The 19855-nt window shown below is 47.3% G+C and overlaps 1 protein-coding gene across 1 annotated transcript; it reads right to left on the minus strand.

The window, feature by feature from the left end:
• Positions 1-13208: 13208 nt before the first annotated feature.
• On the minus strand, positions 13209-19639 carry MYF6 (myogenic factor 6). Its single transcript, XM_085652982.1, has 3 exons — positions 18537-19639; positions 18173-18263; positions 13209-13918 (listed from the first exon to the last, which is right to left on the minus strand). The coding sequence occupies exons 1-3, from the start codon at positions 19050-19052 to the stop codon at positions 13797-13799; spliced, it is 729 nt and encodes a 242-aa protein (XP_085509108.1). The 5' UTR covers positions 19053-19639; the 3' UTR covers positions 13209-13796.
• Between the last annotated feature and the right edge of the window lie 216 nt (positions 19640-19855).

Below are 19855 nucleotides of genomic sequence, written 5' to 3' on the forward strand. Positions count from 1 at the left end.
CATCAAAACCTAGCCAAAAAGACAGGAATACATATATCCCAGGTAGGTTAAAGGAGCAGCATTCATAAGCATTAGCTGCCAAGTTGAACAAACCAGTAATAAGCAAATGTAACCTTAGATTTGGAAGCAACTTGAAACATAAGCCTTTAGCAAAGTGGGATTTTTTTCAGTAGACTACACAGAAACTTCTGTAAAAGTTACTCCGGAGAACTTTTCCACTGTTGGTGAGGATGGGGCCCTGAGTCACCCCCACCAACAAGCTAGTGCAAGGCATAAGTGTGCACCCCTGGGTACGTTTTTCAAAACACTACTGGATCATTAGAAGACAGAAGAAGGATTGCACCTACTGTTGAGACCTGTGAGGAGAACGCTGAGGTCTAGACCTGCCCCTCACTTGTATCCATGACAAAGAAGTGAACAACAAGGTTCAGTTGACTGACTTGCTGTTAAGCTACAGTGACACAAATGCAGCAAGGAGCCCACATTCCTGATGGAGCCCAAATGACCAGTTTCAACTGAACCTGCACTGGACCCTGCTGGGGGCTTCTGTGAAGTGAGTCCTGACAGCAAGTGCTGTTCCTGAAGTCCTGGAACCCTTAGGTGGTGTCAGAGTGTACTCCTCTTTCCTAACCTTAAATTAATGTATTTTTGCCTAGAGAACCTACAGAAGACTGGGACCAACCTGCCAAGTCCATCCACTGAGGTGCACCACTGGTGGACCTGACTTTGCTGCAGCTCCAGTTACGTTCTTTTGTGCACCAGCAAACCTGATTCATCTGACCTGACACTGACTGACATACAACGTTGGTGAACGCTCTCTGGCTGCCCCCTTCAGTATTGACTCACTGAAAGAATCTGACTTTCAGAAAAGAGTAATCTTGATTGGATCCCCACACCGAGCAGCATCCAATGAACATCAATGGCTCCCTGGATGCAAACTCTGGACTTTTCCTGCTCTGAGCTTTCCAAACATTCATCATCAACTTCACTGAGGCCTCTTCAATTGTTATGTTGTCGTTTATAACCCAGTCTTAGGATCCAACATGCAGCCTTGACCCACTGAGTAATCTACCTTCACAGAAAATTTCCAAGTAACTTTTAGATCGATACCAACTTGGTCCTTGGATCCGACCCGCACTCCATCATGGTCAACCTTAAAACGTACCTTAATCCTGTGACCAGTTGTCTGTTGTTGGTGCTTTGTACTTTTTGGTGCTATTTATAATAAAAACGTTACAAATTTATATCTGTTTCCCGTTAATGAATTGTTGTAATGTTAGTATCATCTCAATCATTAAAATATTTTCTATTTTTATAAATTGGAGTGGAATTTTGATTGTGTTGTATTATCAACTTTTTAACTGTTTTGGCGCTGCTAAATTCTTTACATATTTTGTTAAATTAAGTCTGTCTGCACTGTGCCATAGCTACAAGGGGTTGTACTTAGGTTTAAATGACTGCATCCTTTTCTGGACCTAACAAGAATAGTAACATTATTACTTGCCATCATTATTACCATCTACCTCAACTTATAATCCATTTTGTTATGGGCATTTTCTAACATTTACAAATGTGCCTACAATTTGTGTGTACCAATACATTTTTATAACCAATTATGGATGTTGTTTAAGGGTGGGCGTAGTTCGCGAAGTAGCACTTCGCGAAGCTACGCAAAGTGCAGTTCGCACTACGCGAGCTTCGCGTAGCACTTCGCGAACTGCGTAGTAACATGTTCGCACTGTGCAAGATGTTGTTTTCAATGATTGCACAGTGCGGACAAGCAACCGGCACTGTGCAATCATTGAAAATGGCATCTTGCACAGTGCGAACTGTAGTTTTCTGCTGCTCAAGGAGATTTTTACTCGAGCGGCAGCTTTCTCAACGCGAACTGGTAGTTTCTCATCGCGAGCGGTCGCGAGCATACGCGACCCCTCGCAATGAGAAACCTGACCTCCTCGCGTTGGGAATCTCGCCGGGAGGTTTATTTTCCTTGTTCGCGATCGCCAACTTGATGTTGCTGATCGCGAACAAGGAAAAAGTCTCGCCGGGATGTCATTTTGCTTGCTCGCAGTCGCCAACTTGACGTTGAGGACCGCGAGCAAGCAAAAAATTACCGCAGCACTACGCTACGCGTGTTCGCACTGTGCTACGTGCAATTCGCGTAGTCCGAAGTAGCGCGAACTTCGCAAACTTCGCGAGCGTAGCGTAGTGCTTTGCCCAGGCCTAATGTTGTTTCTTATTCCTCTGAAGTGTCATTTAGCCTTAATTATGCTGGTTAAGTTTCATGACTCCTGTAGACCCAAAATACACTTTTTTTTAAAGGCAGTACATTTGTACATTTCTGTAAAGTGTAACCTCATTTCAATATTGGAAACAGGATTTTGGGAGAATAATAAGTTCAGTATTGAATTCATGAATGCATCTGCTCCTCAAAGATTACTCACGCTTCTTCAAGTAGAAGGACCTGCCACCTGCTCAATAGATCAGTTTTTGCTGAAAGTAGCATGTTTTCTGTAATGTGATTTGGATCCTTAGACTTGTATTGAGATAAAACATATATAAACTGTCCTAAATGTCATGTATTTTAGCATTGAACTCCAACAGACCTTTCTCTATGTGGACTTTGGTCTGTGGAAATGACAAATGTCTTGTGAATATTTGCTATCCTGCTTGCTATTTTTAATTTAAACACAGTATAGACTTGAGGGCTTCCTGACATGATGTTCTTTTTTAGGTCGAGCCTGTAACTGCGTGCATGCGCTGTTCTGGCAAAGACTTCATGTAGGGGATTTATAAAACTAACCTAAGAATCACACACGCTCGTGCGTGTGCTTTTTGTTTTGGCCCACGCTAATGGCCTTTGCGTGCGTCTTTTAACAAAGACAGCACGCAATTGGCCAAAGGTGGGCGCATTGCTCCGCCCATGGCCTATTGGTGTCGGTTACCCGCCTAGCCGGCATGTGGTTTCAATTATCGTGCCCAGACACGGGCACGATAATTGAAACCAGATGTCTTGCTGTGGCGTGCGAGCACGCACCACTCGTTTATGGCTGTAAAGGTGTTTGCAAAGCGGGTGATTTTATTAAAGTTAATCGGAAGCATGTTTGGATGGAGAAATAGATGCTAAGCCACAGCCTATGTTCTCCCCAAATATCTTGTCTTTAAGTAGTCTGCTTCCGCTCTTAGTTAATCTCCCTTCACCACTCCTGGTTTCACACACCCTCGCTTTACATGTACCATTTCTAGTTGTTCTCGGCAAATGCACCGACACCAGTATTTCCACCATCCTTTTAGCACAGCAGTATCAATCCCTGTTTTTCATTATGAGTCGCCTCTCTCTGCGGTATGAGACGCAGCGCTGAACCCCACAGAACAGCAATATGGACGTGACTACTTGCGGCCGTGGACTCTCTTCTTGGTAGTGCTCGAATCCTTTAAATGTAAAGATAATGATGTGGTGACGACTGTCACGTCAACCCCTTAAACTGTGATTGCTTCATGTTGTTGCCTTTGTTATGCAGGGGCACCGGGGCACTACCGGCCAGGGCTCGGAATAGTGGCGTTTTGAAGGATTGTATTAAAGTGCGCCGTGAGAAGGTTTGCACAGAGGCTCCGATAATACTTCGGCATTCTAGCTGCTACTCCATCAGCCCTGGGGACTCCAGGCTACTTTGGGCCACTGATCTGGGGTTCCTTTAAAACAACTGTGAATGACCCATTTACCACTGAGGTCAGATTTATGGAGACACATGATCTATTTACTAAGGATCGATAACTCCATATCAGAAATACGCTTTAACTACTTTCTGCTTTCGCAATAATCCTTCGATATTTGCCGCGCCTACCAAATCTAAATGCTGAACACGGTTTACAACACTCCTCCTCATAAAACGTACCTTCAGCATGTTATGTGCACTGCAGCCATCCTCAGTTCCGACTCAAGGCTGAAACTAAGAAGTTCTATGGTCACCCTTACCGATAAGCCATTTATTGAATCCCTGGATTTTTTCTACTGTTGTCCTTACCTCATGGCTGCACCGAAAACTCAATGAAATGTCGATTAATGAAACGGAGATGGTGGGCTGTGCCTCCTTTATTACCAAATTCATCCCTAAACAAGCATTTGCAATGCAATAGGTCTCGCATTTACGCAAGTTTGAGCTATTGACATTGCAAATAACAAAGCCTTTTATTTTTGTTTTCAAAATATAAATAAATGGCATTGTCATTTACAATGCCAATAGTTTAAACTCGCGTAAATGCGAGACCTATTGCATTGCAAATGCTTGTTTTAAAAATAGTCAGTGCTATTGAGCCAGGCTATAGCAGCCAGAACCTCCATGAGGGTGGTCTCACTGCTTGCAGGAGCACATGAAACATGGCTTCTGCAACATGCACACTCCGAGACAGGTAGGGAGCAGGGGATATATAGTTTAGGGACAAGAGATTCCAACATGACCGGCAGTCACACGTGCTGCCTGTCGCACATGGCACACACATCGGGTTACCATGAGGGAATGGTCTTCAAAACATTAGCACTACGAAGAGTCAGACACGTCATGATTGTAGAAGTAGCAATGGTAGTAGCAGAAGCAGCTCTGTTACTAGGTCAGTGGAGAAGTCTTCAGTGGCCCACCTTAACCGGCGGTTTGTGGAATAAAGGGTGCAATTATTTGTATTTCAATTTTGCATCATTAGAAACAAAAAAATTGTTATCATAAGGAACTATTCAAAAGAAATATCCATAAAATGATGCGGGCTGATCCAAAACGTGATAGAAAGCCCCCAAACAAGCCAAAGGCTGAAGTGGGAGTGACCCAAAGCTCTTTTCTGTATGTATATTCTGCATATGTATATGTCTGTATGTTTTTGTTTTGTAATGTGTGGATTGTGTAGTGGTGACAGAAAGTCTTCAAGATAGCTAAAGCTGTCTTTGCTAGATCTTAGAAGGACTTTACTCTAGGCACAGCGAAATGTTATACATAAAATGGAGCACACAAAAAAAGATCAAAACGCTTCCAAAGTAGAGCCAACACAAACAATGATAGCACCAGCCTACTAGCTTTGACACTGGGTCTTTGGTATGCATCTGAATAACTGAGACCCTACCAGTTCTTCTCATTACTGCAGAAAGCTTTTTGTATGGTTAAATTCATAGCTGACCTTGTCCATATGAGGCACGTATTCCACTTCAGGCATGGTAAGTTAATTGAGAAGGAAGGGTGACTGCATGTCCATTAACCCAAGTCTCACCGTCAGCAAATAATTTCTACCTCAGCCTTTTTCTGGTTGATCTCTTCCTGTCTTCTCAGCAGCAGCCTCGGTGCTGCTGAGGACAGTGGTCCCTTCTATAGTTATACGGGCCTGTCAGCAACTCAGCAGTTCTCCCAGTACTCTTTGTGGATTCTAGTATACAGAACAGACACAGAGAACAGAAGCGACCACCTGGAGCAGGTGAAACAGTACTGGTGGTGACCTCCTCACATTCTGAGGGCATCCATGGGTCTCTGCAGGCCTTTTACCCATTATCAAATGGGCCCGAGCACCCACCTCTCAGAGACCAAGGGAACGGTGGTGCTGCCGCAGGAGCAAGGAGTGAGTTCAGAGGGAAGAAGGATCTGATGACAGGAGTCGGGTGCAGGGCTGTAAGCATGGTTTGTGAGAAAAAAAGAGGATTTGAAAGAGGGAAGTTTATGTGTGTCCCTATCACAGCATGGTCAGTGAAGGTATTTGTATATCAGGTGTAGCAAAGTTCCAGCCTGTGAGATCTATAGTTTTTGACAAAGGGATGTGTGAATGACAGCAGTAGGACCTACAGGATGCGACAAGAACAAGGCTTTCAGGATGTGAAAGGAACATCACTGACAGTACCATGATTAAAAGCAGAAGGCATGAAAGAGAGGGACAGCAGTGTGCTGACGCTGGAAATAATCTCAGTGGGAGTGGTATCACCACTCATATATTACCCACATACTCACTAACTCAGTAGAATAAGTACCTACTCCAGAGATCTCTCTATAATCTATATGTCACTCATGCCGTAACCGTACCTGTTCTGTGAGCGGTTAAAGTTTGCACTATTCTGCTTGCTAAATCTATTCTGCAGGGAAAGGCGGCTTGCACTGCTGCTACCTTCGGGGAGGGAGGGAAGCTTCTGTTGCTACTTCCACGCGGCACCTCTTCTCTTGGGCAGAAACGCGTGCACTGCTGTCGCACGACATGCACCTCTTCTGTGAGAATCAAAGCTAGCACTGGGAATGCCCACGCTGTACCTGTCCTATCATCCTATGAGGAAGGGAAGCTTCCTTTGCGACTTCCACGCGGCACCTCTTCTCATGGGCAGAAACGCGTGCACTGCTGTCGCACGACATGCACCTCTTCTGTGAGAATCAAAGCTAGCACTGGGAATGCCCACGCTGTACCTGTCCTATCATCCTATGAGGAAGGGAAGCTTCCTTTGCTACTGCCAAAGATGTGCCTGTTCTATATAGTGGCAGCATTTCCACTGATAAACACAAGGGCTGTATTGAATGTCCTCACATAACACGTCCTAGAAACCAGCGAGGGTCCAGTGACTGTTTCACAATATTTGATGTGTGGTAGTAAGACGCATACTCCCAGGGAAAGCAATGAATCGCAAGGCCAATATGGGACCACTGTAACACGTCCACTGCATAGACAAGCAGGGTTCTTTGCTCTGCCCTCATGTTTTAATCTTGTGGTAGGAAGGCACAAGTAAAAAATATTTTGAGTACACCCACACACAATTCTAATAAAGGTTTGATGGTTTAATACAAAAACAACATGCACATTGACGTAAGGGACGGAACCGCAACTCAACTAAGGAGGGCATAATTCAGAGTCTGCAGTGCACAACCAGATAACGGAAGCGCTCTCAGCACTTCCCAGTGCTAGATGGGTAACCCAGTGATGAAGCACAACACACCAGATTGATGAGAGTTCATCATCCCATGTGAGGGCAGGAATGTATTTTAATTGCACACAATAATTCTAAGGCACTGATTTAAGTCCACAGTCTGGCAGAGGGTTTTCCAGGAGTGTTGTACTTGTGTTTGTATCTGTCTGGGGGAGGTCCTACAACCGTCCTTGAGCTCCTCTCACTCCTCTGTAAGTCTGACAGCTAAACCTGCTGTACTAGCTCTGCCAGGGAGAACCCTGTGCTAGGTCCAGGCTGCTGCCCACCTGCATTTGTGTTACAGAAGGTTGCCATGCTGCTGCACAATTAATTGTACCTGTGTTGTGTTAGTGAAGATTGGTATAAAATATTTTCACTAAACAGAAGCCATAATGATTGGCGTTTTCAAAACCTGTTTTAATGCATGATAGAAATGGTGACGTGAATTCTCACAAAAAAATGTGAGGAGAGTTTACTTTTTCCTTTGCTGGTCAAACAATCTCAATGTTTTCATGAAGTTTTGAAACACAGGTGCTAGGTGTCAGCATGTCTCATGTAACACCGCTGGTCAATTCCGACTTTTTAACCAATGTAACTTGCCTGCCGGGTTAGGGAACCCATACTAGGGGTTAAGAATAAAGCTACAAATCCCAAATGGCAACATGCTGTTGACTGAAAAGCCAGAATGACAAATGTCATCACATTTCCTACAGGCGCGTGGCAGCGCTGTGAAAAGCAACATATAATTCAGTTTGTGACGGTCCACCTTTTTTCCAGTGTTAAACAGCCGAGTGACCAAGAGGGTGGACATGGCCTTTCGCGTGCAGATGAGACAGAGCGCCATTCCTACCAAACAACTCCACCGAAGGGTCTTCAAGGATGCCACTGAGTAATGAAGGAAGCAGTCTCTGCACTTCAACGGTATGTGTCGCCCTGCGCACCCCAGCCACAGGGGCCCAGCTCGCTTCCAGGAGGAGGCCTGGGGAGGTTGCATCGCCTTCTCCTAAGCAACAAAGAACCTACGCAGGATCACTTAAATCGTCCATTTTGTCAGCCATCATAGATGAATTCCCATATGCAGTGAAACAGCTCACACATACGCGTACTCTCTGCTCTCTGCATGCAGCTCCACATTCACTCCGCATCCATGTCCCACATGGATGGCACTAGAGGTCGCTGAGGGAGACTCTGTAAACCTTTTATCAGGGGAAGCAGAGGGCGTCTCTCCCATGCAGATGACAGGGAAAAGGTGCCTGTGCTTTTCACTATGATTACTGCTGCTGCTACTTCCGGGTTCAGCCTTTCGCGAGGACAGTAGCCAATATCCAAAGGAGGGGTGCACTCTCGGTGAGGGGCCCTCAGTGCACATGCGTGATTATCGTGTTCACTTAGGAAAGAGTAAAAAAAAACTGCATGGACATACCATAATATACCTTAATTTACGAGCAGTCTATCAAAAGTAAGAGGTGCACACCGTCCAGACCATGCATGGGGCATTTCCATCTCACACCCACAAAGTTTCAGAAATTCAGTTAAGATCTGCTTTGGTGACACTGGCAACGTTTTGGGATTTGCCAACTTCACCAAACATTGTCTACACAACTGTGCAATTTTCCAGCCACAATATGTCAGTAAAGGGTGGAACATCCTAGGACTGGAACACAGCTATGGACCGACACAGGTATATGGGGAGAGAGGTACAGGGCGGGCATGGGCCTAGGATGGGCTGGTCGTGAAAGGTTATTTAGGGGCATGCCAACATGGGAACTGCGGGAGTAACAGAGGTAATGGTCAGTATGGATATACCCCTGGTGGGGGTGGGAGTGCGATGGGTGACTACCACAAACTGATGGCAGTCCACTCACAGCTCCTCGCAACCACTGATGATCAGTTAGCCAAGGCCTTGGACTCTGATGTTCCCTTCCTCACACAAGCCCTTCTCACCACGGAACATGTGTGCAACCGGCAGACCCCCTAACCCCTTGTCTAATCTCAGGCTTACCAAGGACATGCATCTCTTAGGGGCATCAGCCTGGCGGTGTCTGTCCTTGTCTTCTCGGGCAGAGTATTGGAAACGCTGGCAGTGGTGCCGGACTACTCTGGTGCAGAGGGCACGGGGTCAGAAGTTCTAACAGTGTGAAGCTAGTTGGGAAAGGCCAGACCTTGAAGCAGGTTCGTCCTCACAGCAATCAGTGGAGTCCAGAGAAACAAGTCACTGGCAGTGCAGAGCTGCCTGAGATGGAGCCCAACAACAAGAGGCTACCTGTGTGAACAGAGAATGTGAGGGTGCAAAAGGTGTCAAGTGAAACAAATCTATTCTGTGCCTCTGTGCCTTAGCAGTGTGTATACAACTGTAAATACAGCTTATTGACCTGTTACTGGTTCAGGGTGGACACGTGTTGTAGTCGAGCTGGCATTATCATGGAGGTATAGAAGGCGCAGTGTGCTGAGGGTGTAAACTGGCAGCTACAGTTAGCTGTGGTTGGGGGGAGGGCTTCCTGCCGTCTCATTCATTGTCTAGAGGATAAACAAAACATCTCGATTTTCGCCCAATGTAACTTTTTCCTTTGACTCGATGTGGCGGCCATGATCCCCGTGGACAAGAAGTGACTTTGACAGGGCACAGAAGATGGCAACTTCTCTTCCCAAAAGGTGCCACTGGGCTGATCTACAAGCTGGTGCTGTCGAGTCCCCAGCGCCCAGGGCCTTCTCTGTAAAGTGACACCAGAGGCCCAGTCTGTCAATACAAAGCGTGTACAGACATTTTACAAACGCTAGCACGCATTTGCTTGTCGATTAATGCTAGCCACAGATTCGAGACCTTTGCTTTTTTGGCGAATATCTGCCGATCCGATGTACCCGAGCTGGGCCCTTTGCTTTGATGTTTGTTTGAGCACGGTCAGAGGAGACGTGTATTTTTAGAGGTCTGTCTTGGAATCTTCCCGGCCCTGAAGCGGAGCCGAGGGATTGTGTGTCCTAAACACGGTAATACCCGCTTGTGTTTGATGAGGCTCTGGGGCCCGCGGTGGCATTTCTGGCAGCACGCGCTTCTGCTGCCGGACGGATCCTCGCGAGGTTCAGTGTCAGCACGGGAGGCCTGCTATCAAATCCAACTGGAAACGGACTTTTCGTGTTTGCGATCCGGCGGTGGGTGTGAGGGGTGTGGAAGATGTTAGGAATGTTAAATGTGTAACACACGAATGTTGTGTGTTTCAGCAAACACAAGTGTTTCAATTGTTGCTGTGACGCCAGTAGCGCCCATACGTTTTACAATGGAAATAAATGAAATCATATACGGTACAACTTGTAGTACGTTCTGGGATTTACTATTTTTGACAGATAAAGGTTTAGAAAGGAAGTGTAAAAGAACGATTGTCTTATTACTTCGATTTTAATCGGCCATCCATTATAATAAACAGCTTATTTTTTAAATATGTTAGGGTTGGTCGATAATGCTGTGCTTTTCCAACTGAACAGTGATAAGCCACACTAGTAAAAGGTGAGTGAGTGTGTTTCTATTTGTGTGCGTCTGTGAAAAGGGGGGACGGAGCGCGCACCCACGAGAGTAGACGGGTGCAAAACAAGTCTAAAAAAATGAATCCACATAATAACCGTTTCTATATAGCGTTTCTCATTGCCGTTGGGAGTATCAGTGCGCTATAAATTACGACTACTGTCAACCCTAACTATACTCAATTGTTCGAGCTTAAGTGAATAAAAGGCCGAGTAACACTTGTGATTTGCAACTTGTGACCTGCACCTTGCACTATTTTGCCATTCCAGTTTAAATAAAGAATTAAGGAATATTCGGATGGGTAGTTGAATATTTTCGTTTTGATAAACTAAAACATCAACATATTATGAGGGGAATCGATAATCATTGGGATTTCATTTAGTTGAGTATTTTTCGATATGCACGCTCTTTAGATAATTGTTAGTTTTCAAACGTGTTAACCATAAAGTTTTGAAGCATGCAGATTTGTATTCTCATGTACTAATAAATGGGTGTTATATAAATATATACGCATAATTAGTACGTATGGATATGCCGTCTTCTCCCTCTACTATGGGAAGCAATGTTTCCTCATATAACTTTTGCAGTATTCTAGTAATAAACTGGAATCTGAACTTTCACTACAGTACGTGTGCAAATGTGAATTTATTTGTGCCGTTAATCGAAATAACGTGTTATTGGATCACATTTATTTTCACTTCTGTGGCTCGCGGGTGTGGGTGTGTATGTGGCACAATTAGCATATGGAAAAAATGTTGGAGAGAGGGAGCTAAAAGTATATTGAATATATTTTACATTGTTGTGAATTTAAATGCAGATTAGTCCTGCTGCAACCAAACGTGCAATTTCACAAAAGTGACGTTTTGATGATAGGATGGTAATATGTTGTGAAAACTTTAGAACCTCTTTCTCTGTTTGTTGACGTTCTTGCACGAAGAAAGGAAGTGCAATGAGGAATGATGCTGCAACGAAAAACATATACGAAAAATATCGACATTCGGAAAGACCGAGAGGGACACGCTTGAATTAAGAAATCATTTGTCGCCTGGTGTTTGTGGCTCGAGGCTGTCCCTCCTGCCTGACGTCACAGTGACAGTAGGTAGATGCGGCACAAGCCCTGGATACCGCCCTTCTGTAGGGTGCTGCCTTCTTGTGTGGTGTGCTGTGACCGTCCGTATGGGCTTCCACGGGGTTTCTAAAACCGAATCGCAATTTACACCGATTAAAGGAGCGGGGAGGGGCTAGGAAAGGCACAGAGTACTTCCACGTGAGACTGGCTGTAGGGGCCTTGGTGTAGTGGGGTTTACCACGCTACAAGATCTTCTTAAAGGTTGAGACGTCAAACCATGAGAGTGGGTGCTGTGGCACCCCGCGCGGGCCCCCACAGTAGGACGGTGTGAGGCGGGTCAATACAGCGTACCCCTACACGTGTCTACCCCTGCCCTTCCTTGCCCTACCCTGTTATTCCACCACGGGAGTAGTGATAGGGCCCGAAGTGCGTGAGACCGGGGTTTCTATCACAACTCCCGTAGTAGCTCCCCCGACACTCGCAGCCGTCCGATAAAAGGTTGTCCTTCCTCTGGGTTTTGGCAGATCCACGCCGGACACTGGGCGCTTTCAGAGCGGCCCCTGCGGCCTTGGGGTCGGGGCTCTTACACTTGCTCCCACTTTCCGGTGCGCCTAGGTGTGGCTTTTGTGCTCACAAGCGTGAAGGGGTCGCTTCGGTTGCAGCAGCAGCACTGCCTCCTGGTAGACGCCAGAGGCCACTCAGTGCCTGCACTGCAGTCATAACAGAGCCCAGACCGGAAGGGCGTCATTCAAGGTCAAAGGGGAAGACACCTTGCATCCAAGGTCACTGGCGCAGACACCTGCATTCAAGGTCAATGGGTCAGGCACCTGAGAAGCACGTGTAACGTGGCTCCTCCTGGCCAATGCCCCGGTGTATTTTTCAAGCACCTGCGCAGCGAAGTCAGTGTTTAAGGAGCTACACAAAAGAGGGAAGACAAGGTACCCCACTTCAGATGCACTCCAGGCTGCTGCCAGTTGATGGCTGCGTCCTCTTCCCAATGTACGTCTTAGCGTGCTGATTTTCAGGCAGTGTTGTGTTTCGTTTTCCTAAAGGATGAGTTTTGCTTGTAAAATTATTTCGCTTATTTTAGCATGCAGGGAGGGCTTCAGCATGCCCAGCGCAGGCCACTGTAAAGTGGAAGGCTGTCCGGGCTTTACTGTGTGGTGGGCGCAGGAGCCAAGCCCTGGTTTCTCCACTCACAGCCCTGCGGGCAGGAGGCCTTAGAGTTTGACTCGTACCAGCTGCTCCCCAGACCTCACTGGGGGCCTCTGGACCCCCATCACGGCAGGGCACAGCTCAAAGCGAGTACAGTGCCTGCTGGAAACCCGAAACTATCGCGGAAAAAGTAAGAGCGATAGAAAAAAATGGAGAAACTGCACATTAACGAAGAAGGACAAAAAGAAAAGAGTAGACCGATCTGTTAAAATGGAACAACGAGATTACAAAAAGCAAAAGGACATTCCCGTATAAATAAAAATAACTATTTTTAAGTTATCCACAAACTAATATTTACACCTTAAGAAAACACGAAGAAAGTCCTGCACATCAACTTTCCTTGTTAAGGCGAATGCTCAAAGTCTTGAAAGCCAGTAACCCCAGAACCACGATCCCGCAGTGATCCAAGCGTCTGTCAGGCCAAAACATGCATAGGAAAATTATGCACTTTCGTTTTCCACTTTAAAAATAAAGACAAGAGAGACTGCAAATAATTACAGACAGGTAGAATAGAATGTATATTTGTTCCACATTAAATATATATTTTTACACATTTTAAATTATTACATTTCTTAACACAAATAGCTTTGTTCGACAACGCGAGTAAAGGGACATTTTCGTATATACAGTATGACGACCCATATCTTTAAATATATTTATCATGTTTACAAAATGCACTACTAACATTATTTACAAAAAAAGGCATAGATGTATCCTATCGATTCGAGAGCAAGAAGTCCCGCTTTCATTTTCGCCCAGAGAGGAATGAACTTTTTGTTCCGTTTTTACACAAAGTGTGTCACCACAACACCACAAGGAAAGATTGTGCAAAATATACACCAGTGAGGCAGGATGCGTAATAAATACGGGGGCGCTGTGTGAATAAGTTACGTCTGGTCGAGCGTGGGTGTGATTCTAGAGCCTGGTTTGGGGTGGGGTGTTGGGGGGGGGGGGGGGGGCTTGCACTGCATGCTTGTGCACTTGTTGTGTCTTGTTCCTGTCCCAGCTCATGCAGTTTTACCTATCTCGGAGGATAGGCGGCAGGGCGCCGTGCGCGCGCCCTGCAGAGGTCACACTGCCCTCTACTTCTCCGCCGCCTCTTCCACGCTGCTCGGCGCTTTAGGCTCCTCGGATGAGATGCTGTCCACGATGGAGGACAAACAGCGCAGGCTGCTGGAGGCCGACGACTCCAGGATGGCTCCTCCTGGCGGTGAGAGGCAGACAAGGAACTCAGTACTGTACAGAGACCCCAGACACGCTGTTCCACACACATAGCGAGGCACTGTACAGAGAATCAAGACGACACTCGGTCCCACACAGGCAGTCAGGTCTCATTCCTGCACATCAAACCAAAGCACTTTGAACCTAAAATGAAGACAAGGCGCTATGCAAAGAATCTAGACACTCAGTACCTCGGAGGTAGGCAGGCAAGGCACTCAGTACTATTCAAAAAGCAGAACAACCTAGTACTGGAGAGAGAATCGACACACTCAATACCACACGGACAGGCAGACAGGAAGGCTCGCAGTATTGTACAGACAGTTAAGGCCCTTCGAACCTGAAAGGAAGACCAGGCGCTATTCATAGAAACCAGACACTCAGTTCCAGGGAGGCAGGAAGGCAAGACACTCAGAACAATACAGAGATCAGAGAAATCTAGTACCGTAGAGAGAATCAAGGCACTCAACACCACTTGGACAGGCATACAGGCAGGCTCTCAGTACTGTACAGACAAGCAAGGCACTTCAAATCCGAAAGGAAGCAAAGGCGCTATATAAAGAATCGATGCAGTAATATGGATGCAGGCAGGCAATACATCAAGTACTATACAAAGAGTCAAGAAACCTAGAATTGTAGAGAGAATCAAGGCACGCAGCCCCACAGGGCAGGCAGGCAGACTCTAAGCACTGTACAGAGAATCAATGCACTTCGAGCCAGAAAGGAAGACAAGGCGTTATACCAAGAAGCGAGACACTCAGGGGGATATGTACAAAGAAGTGGCGGAGCGTGTCGTTAGCCTCCTGGGCTTAACAACACGCTCCGCCACTTTGGAAACGCAAGGCTGCACCATATTTACAAGAATGTGGTGCAGCCTTGCGTTTCCCCCTGCGATGGTGCTAAGTTTAAAACTTAGCACCAACACAGGAACCCTTGCACCAGAGTGCAAGGGTGTCTGTTTGCAGGGGGAGGATTGGTTATGTGTAGGAAGGTGTCCCTTTCTGCACATAAACAATCCTAAAATGCCATTTTGCAACTTTCATGTGTGCTGCTTCAAGCACACAGTGCCATGCACGCAGGCAGGCAAGGCAATCAGGGGCATATGTACAAGCCCCTATTGCCACGGGAACGTCACTTTTTATGACGTTCCCGTGGCGATAGGGGCCTTGCCTTATGTACAAGTAAGCATTAAGCCACTTAGCATGGCTTAACGCTGCCCTGTTTATAAGGCATCCTTTCACGCTATGGTTAGCATGAAAGGGGCGTGCAGTGGGTGTTGTGGTGGGCGTTCCACCGCAACACCCATTGTATTTGATGCTGCCCCCTATGTACAAGGGTGGTGTACGTAGGAGGCAGCGCCAAAATTAAGACCAGGAAAATCCTGGTCTTAAGTTGGCGAAACGAGGAGAAATGCATTATTTCTCCTCGTTTTTGCTTTTTTCATGCGTGCTGCCTTGTGCAGCACACATGTAAAAAGCAAAATGCCATTGTTTGTTTATGTACAGAAAGATGCCCCATCCTGTACATAAACAAACCTTTAAAAAATGCAATTTTGCACGTTTCATGTGTGCTGCACAAGGCAATATGCATGAGAAAAGCAAAAATGAGGAGCACGCATGAAAAAAGCAAAAGCGAGGAGAAATGATCCATTTCTCCTCGTGAAAGTTACGGCATTTTAGGATTGTTTATGTGCAGGAAGGGACACCTTCCTATACGTAACCAATCCTCCCCTGCACGCAGGCACCTTTGCACCCCTTGCACTCTGGTGCAAGGGTGCCTGCATTGGTGCTAAGTTGTTAAACGTAGCGCCATCGCAGGGGGAAACGCAAGACTGCACCACATTCTTGTAAATATGGTGCAGCCTTGCGTTTCTGAAGTGGTGGAGCGTGTCGTTAAGCCAAGGAGGCTAACCACACGCTCCACCACTTCTTTGTACATATCCCCCTCAGTTCTACACCGAGAGGCGATAAACGTAATACTGAAGAGAGAATCAAGACGCTCAATACCGCACGAGCAGGCAGGCTGGCTCCCAGCACTGTAGAGAGAACAACGGCACTTCGTCCCAGAAAAGAAGACAAGGCACTTTACAGAGAGTCAAGACACTCAATGTCGCAGAGACAAGCAGGCACGGCTGTCAGTACTATACAGAGAGCAGAAAAGTTCAGTATCAGGAAGGCATGTAGGTAGGCGGGACTTTACAAAGAGGCATGACACTCAGGGGCATGTTATCAAGCACGGCGTTATAATTATCGCTGCTAAAGCGGCGATAATGGGCTTGATAATATCCCCGTGAGAATTCCAATAGAAGCCCGTGTTGACATCAGAACATGGGCTTCTATTGGAATTCTCAAGGGCATATTTATCAAGCCCATTATCGCTGCTTTTGCGGCAATTTTCTGCCGCTAAAGCGGCGATCATTTTAACGCCGTTTCTTGATAATATGCCCCTCAGTGCTATAAATATTCAAATCACTTCGTTTCAGCCAGGGAGACAAGGCAGACGGTTCTACATAGACAGCCCAGACTTTTACTACTGTGGCGAGAGAGAGAAACAAGACTCCCGGGGCTACAAAAGAAGACATGACACTCAGTACCACAAAACCAAACCAGACATGCAGTACTGCACCGAAAGGCAAGACACTCAGAACTGCGAACGTAAACAGCCTAGTCAGTACCATAATAAGGAACTCTGTACCAGGCAGAAAGAGAAGGCCCATAGTGTTAGACAAACAGACAAAACACCCAGTACTGCAAATTAGAAGCGAAATCAGTACTCCATGTGCAAGCCATGAAATATCGGGCAGGCACACAAGGAATCGCGTAGTGCAAAGGCAAGCAGTGAGTACTCCAGCGGGAGACAAGATACTCCGACATGTACCAACTCCCCACGCTCCCGGCTGACAAGGCCCTCGGTACTATAGGGCACACAGACACGTGATGTGTTCTATATAGAGAGACAAGTCACCGCACCAGGCAGGCTGACAAGACAATGAAAGGTAATGGAAGCAGACGATGCACTCACCAGCTCAAAAACACACACTCAGTGCAGAGCAAACAGGCAAACAGGCAAACTGTCGATACTACAAGGCCACCTGACCACAGATACTCAGTGGTGCTACAAAGGAAGTTACGACACCTAGTACTGCACCAGCAGACGAGGCACCAAGACCAGGACACAGCGGTAAAAGGCCCGGCATCAGTACTGCACAGAAAACTCTGACTTCGACACGGTGGCGAACCAGGTGATAACGAGAAGGGTGCGTTAAGACCCACCACACACTCTCCCAGAGGGTGGCCCAGCCGCCCCCTAGAAACGCTGCGTCAGACAGCACCACAGAGCGCCACTGCGAGGTATCGCGAACATTCCCTACGGTGGCCGCTGTGGGACCGGCTCCCTCTCTACGGCTGCCTTGTTCAAATTATTATTATAGGTATTCGAGATAGCCTAATTAAGGTTGGCAATAATAGAGCCACGAACACGATTGTCAATAGGCCATGTGTTTTAAGCAATATTTTACATTATGAACAATTGATATTGATGTAAACAATACAAAGGTAAGACTAATAATAAGAGTTAGTTTCGAGTTTGTGTACTGTTTTCAGTTTTTATAGTCTTCAGTCAACTATTTGCGAACTGATAAATATACCCCGCCAGCTGGCGATATCCATTTCTCTTTCTCCCCTTCTTTCTGTCAGCTTGCCAGTTTTGCCTCTTTCTGCGCCTGGGTCCTCCCATTTTCGTTCTTACTGCCTTTCTATTCACCCATATTTCTCTTTCTCCCATTACATCTTCCCATTCCCCGCCCCTCCATATCTGAGTCACTGTTTCTCTCAGCCATACTCACAGGCCGAAGGGCCTGAGCACAGACACACAAAGGAACACAGACTTGTGTGAGCACCGTCACTGACCACCACAAACAGCAAAAGAACCAAGCGAGAGAGAGCGAAAGAGAGAGCGAAAGAGAAAGAGAGAGAGAGAGATCGTGAACCACAGCAGCACACATCACAAGTACCACGCAAGCATGCCCTCTCTCTCTCTCTCTCTTTCTCTCTCTCTCTCTCTCACACACACACACACACAAGCCAAAGGCACGAACACACACGAAACGGGTAGGCATGTAGCTAGATAGAGAGGAAAAAGTTAGAAAACATGAGAAAAAAAATAGAAAAACCTACAGACACACGAAGGAACCCCTTTCTCACAGACAATAGCCACAGACATACACACGTGTGTTTCTTACCGTCCTTGGGGTTAATCGATAGCATTCTGGAATGATCGGAAACTGTTTGCCATTCGGAATTGCACGTTCTCAGGAAGTCTGAGCTGGAGACCTGCAGTGAACACAGACATGACACCATAAGGACCAGCCTTGCCACGAAAGCATGTCTACTTTTCTAGCTCTGTATCCTAATGTGTTCACCCAGCGCTGTGTACCGCCACGACCCTCACACGATCGATCTACCTGCATTCTACTGTGGCACGGCAGCCATTTTGACATCATACCACACACATAGCCGGGCACCCTGATCATTAATGGTACGTTCTCCTGGAGGGCAAAGACTGAGCGCCGCGGGTTTAGAGCTGGATTTAAAAGATCTGATTACATTGGCTTGCTTGGGGTTGTAGCTGAATGGGTCTTCCCCCCCTTGCTGCATCTTCTCCTGCTGGTCCAGTCTGTGCAGCAGGTCCTGTAGTTTCTCGATATAGCTGATGGCGCTGCGCAGGATCTCCACCTTAGGCAGCCGCTGGTTGGGGTTGGCCACTGTCCGCCTCTTCAGCGCCTCGAAGGCCTCGTTGATCTTCTTGAGGCGCCGCCGCTCGCGCAGGGTGGCGGCCTTGCGCCGGTCCGTGGGCGCCGACTTCCGCTTGCAGGTCTTGCAGGCCCAGATGAGGCACTGGCCCGGGCAGTGGGGCTGCAGGCCCGGGGGCGCCAGCACGTGCTCCTCGCCGCTGCTGTCACTGCCCGCCTCCGGGATCATTTGGTCCTGACAGGGGGACAGTGTGCCGTCGCTGCCCGGGTACAAGGGCGAGCCCTCGGTCATCTCCAGCTCCTGCAGGGCCCCATTCTCGCCGTCCAGGTAGAAGAAGTAGGAGCTTGTTTCGAAAAGGTCCATCATCATGATCCCTCGTTGGTCTCTGTGCCTGCCCGAGCCGGGAGAGGTGCTCAAAAAAACCCAGAGACCCCGGGAGGAATTTAATTAGTCCAGTGACATAAGTCCCTCTGCTTTATATATAGAAGCGGCTGAAACTCAATCCAACTTTTAGCTGTCGCAGTGCATCACCCTCCAAATCCGAGCTCAACAGGGCCTCCGCGTGCTGGCCTGGGAGACAGAATGGCTCTGCTTGGACATGGAACTCCGGGGCCTGGGCCTCGAGCACGCGGATTAACAACAGAGGAACCGTGAATGTGGGGCAAAGAGGAACCGTGAATGTGGGGCACGGGGAGATGTCAATGCTTTCAGCCCCGCTTATGAGGGTGCAGAGACATAAACCAGACAGTCATGTATTAGAAAACTGGAGGGTGCACGTGCTCTCGGAGCCTCCCGACCGAACTGAGCTACACGGAGTGCCAGGCTTCTGAGCAGAGGGGCTCCAGCCACAGGTGCCCCTCTCTCTCTCCTTCCCCACCCTGCCCTTCACAGGGGCGTCACACAGCCCACCGCGTGAGAGACCCGCTCCCGAGGGAGCCCACACGTGTTCCGTATCTGTGAGACAGCAGGCCTACGGGGGTTTTGGGAAAGGGTTGATTGCTGACTCTTTGCTTATGTCTTGCGGAAAAGGCCGCTTTATTTGGAAGCAAGCCATGGGCGTCCGCAGAAATTTTTCCAGGGAGGGGCGAACCTGGCAAATGAAGGGGCATGGCTAATGTTAATCAATAGGGGCGGGGCTAAAATGACAGACAATCAGGATCGGGTAATGCTCA

Source organism: Triturus cristatus, chromosome 4_1 (assembly GCF_964204655.1).
Source record: "Triturus cristatus chromosome 4_1, aTriCri1.1, whole genome shotgun sequence".
Lineage (NCBI taxonomy): Eukaryota > Metazoa > Chordata > Amphibia > Caudata > Salamandridae > Triturus > Triturus cristatus.

Excerpts from the sequence above, each read along its gene's own strand:
- MYF6 (XM_085652982.1), bottom strand. The coding sequence starts at position 19,052 with ATGATGATGGACCTTTTCGAAACAAGCTCCTACTTCTTCTACCTGGAC. Across the intron at positions 18,264-18,536 it reads ACAACCCCAAGCAAGCCAAT|GTCTCCAGCTCAGACTTCCT; the intron begins GTAATCAGATCT and ends TGTTCACTGCAG. Across the intron at positions 13,919-18,172 it reads ATCGATTAACCCCAAGGACG|GAGGAGCCATCCTGGAGTCG; the intron begins GTAAGAAACACA and ends TCTCACCGCCAG.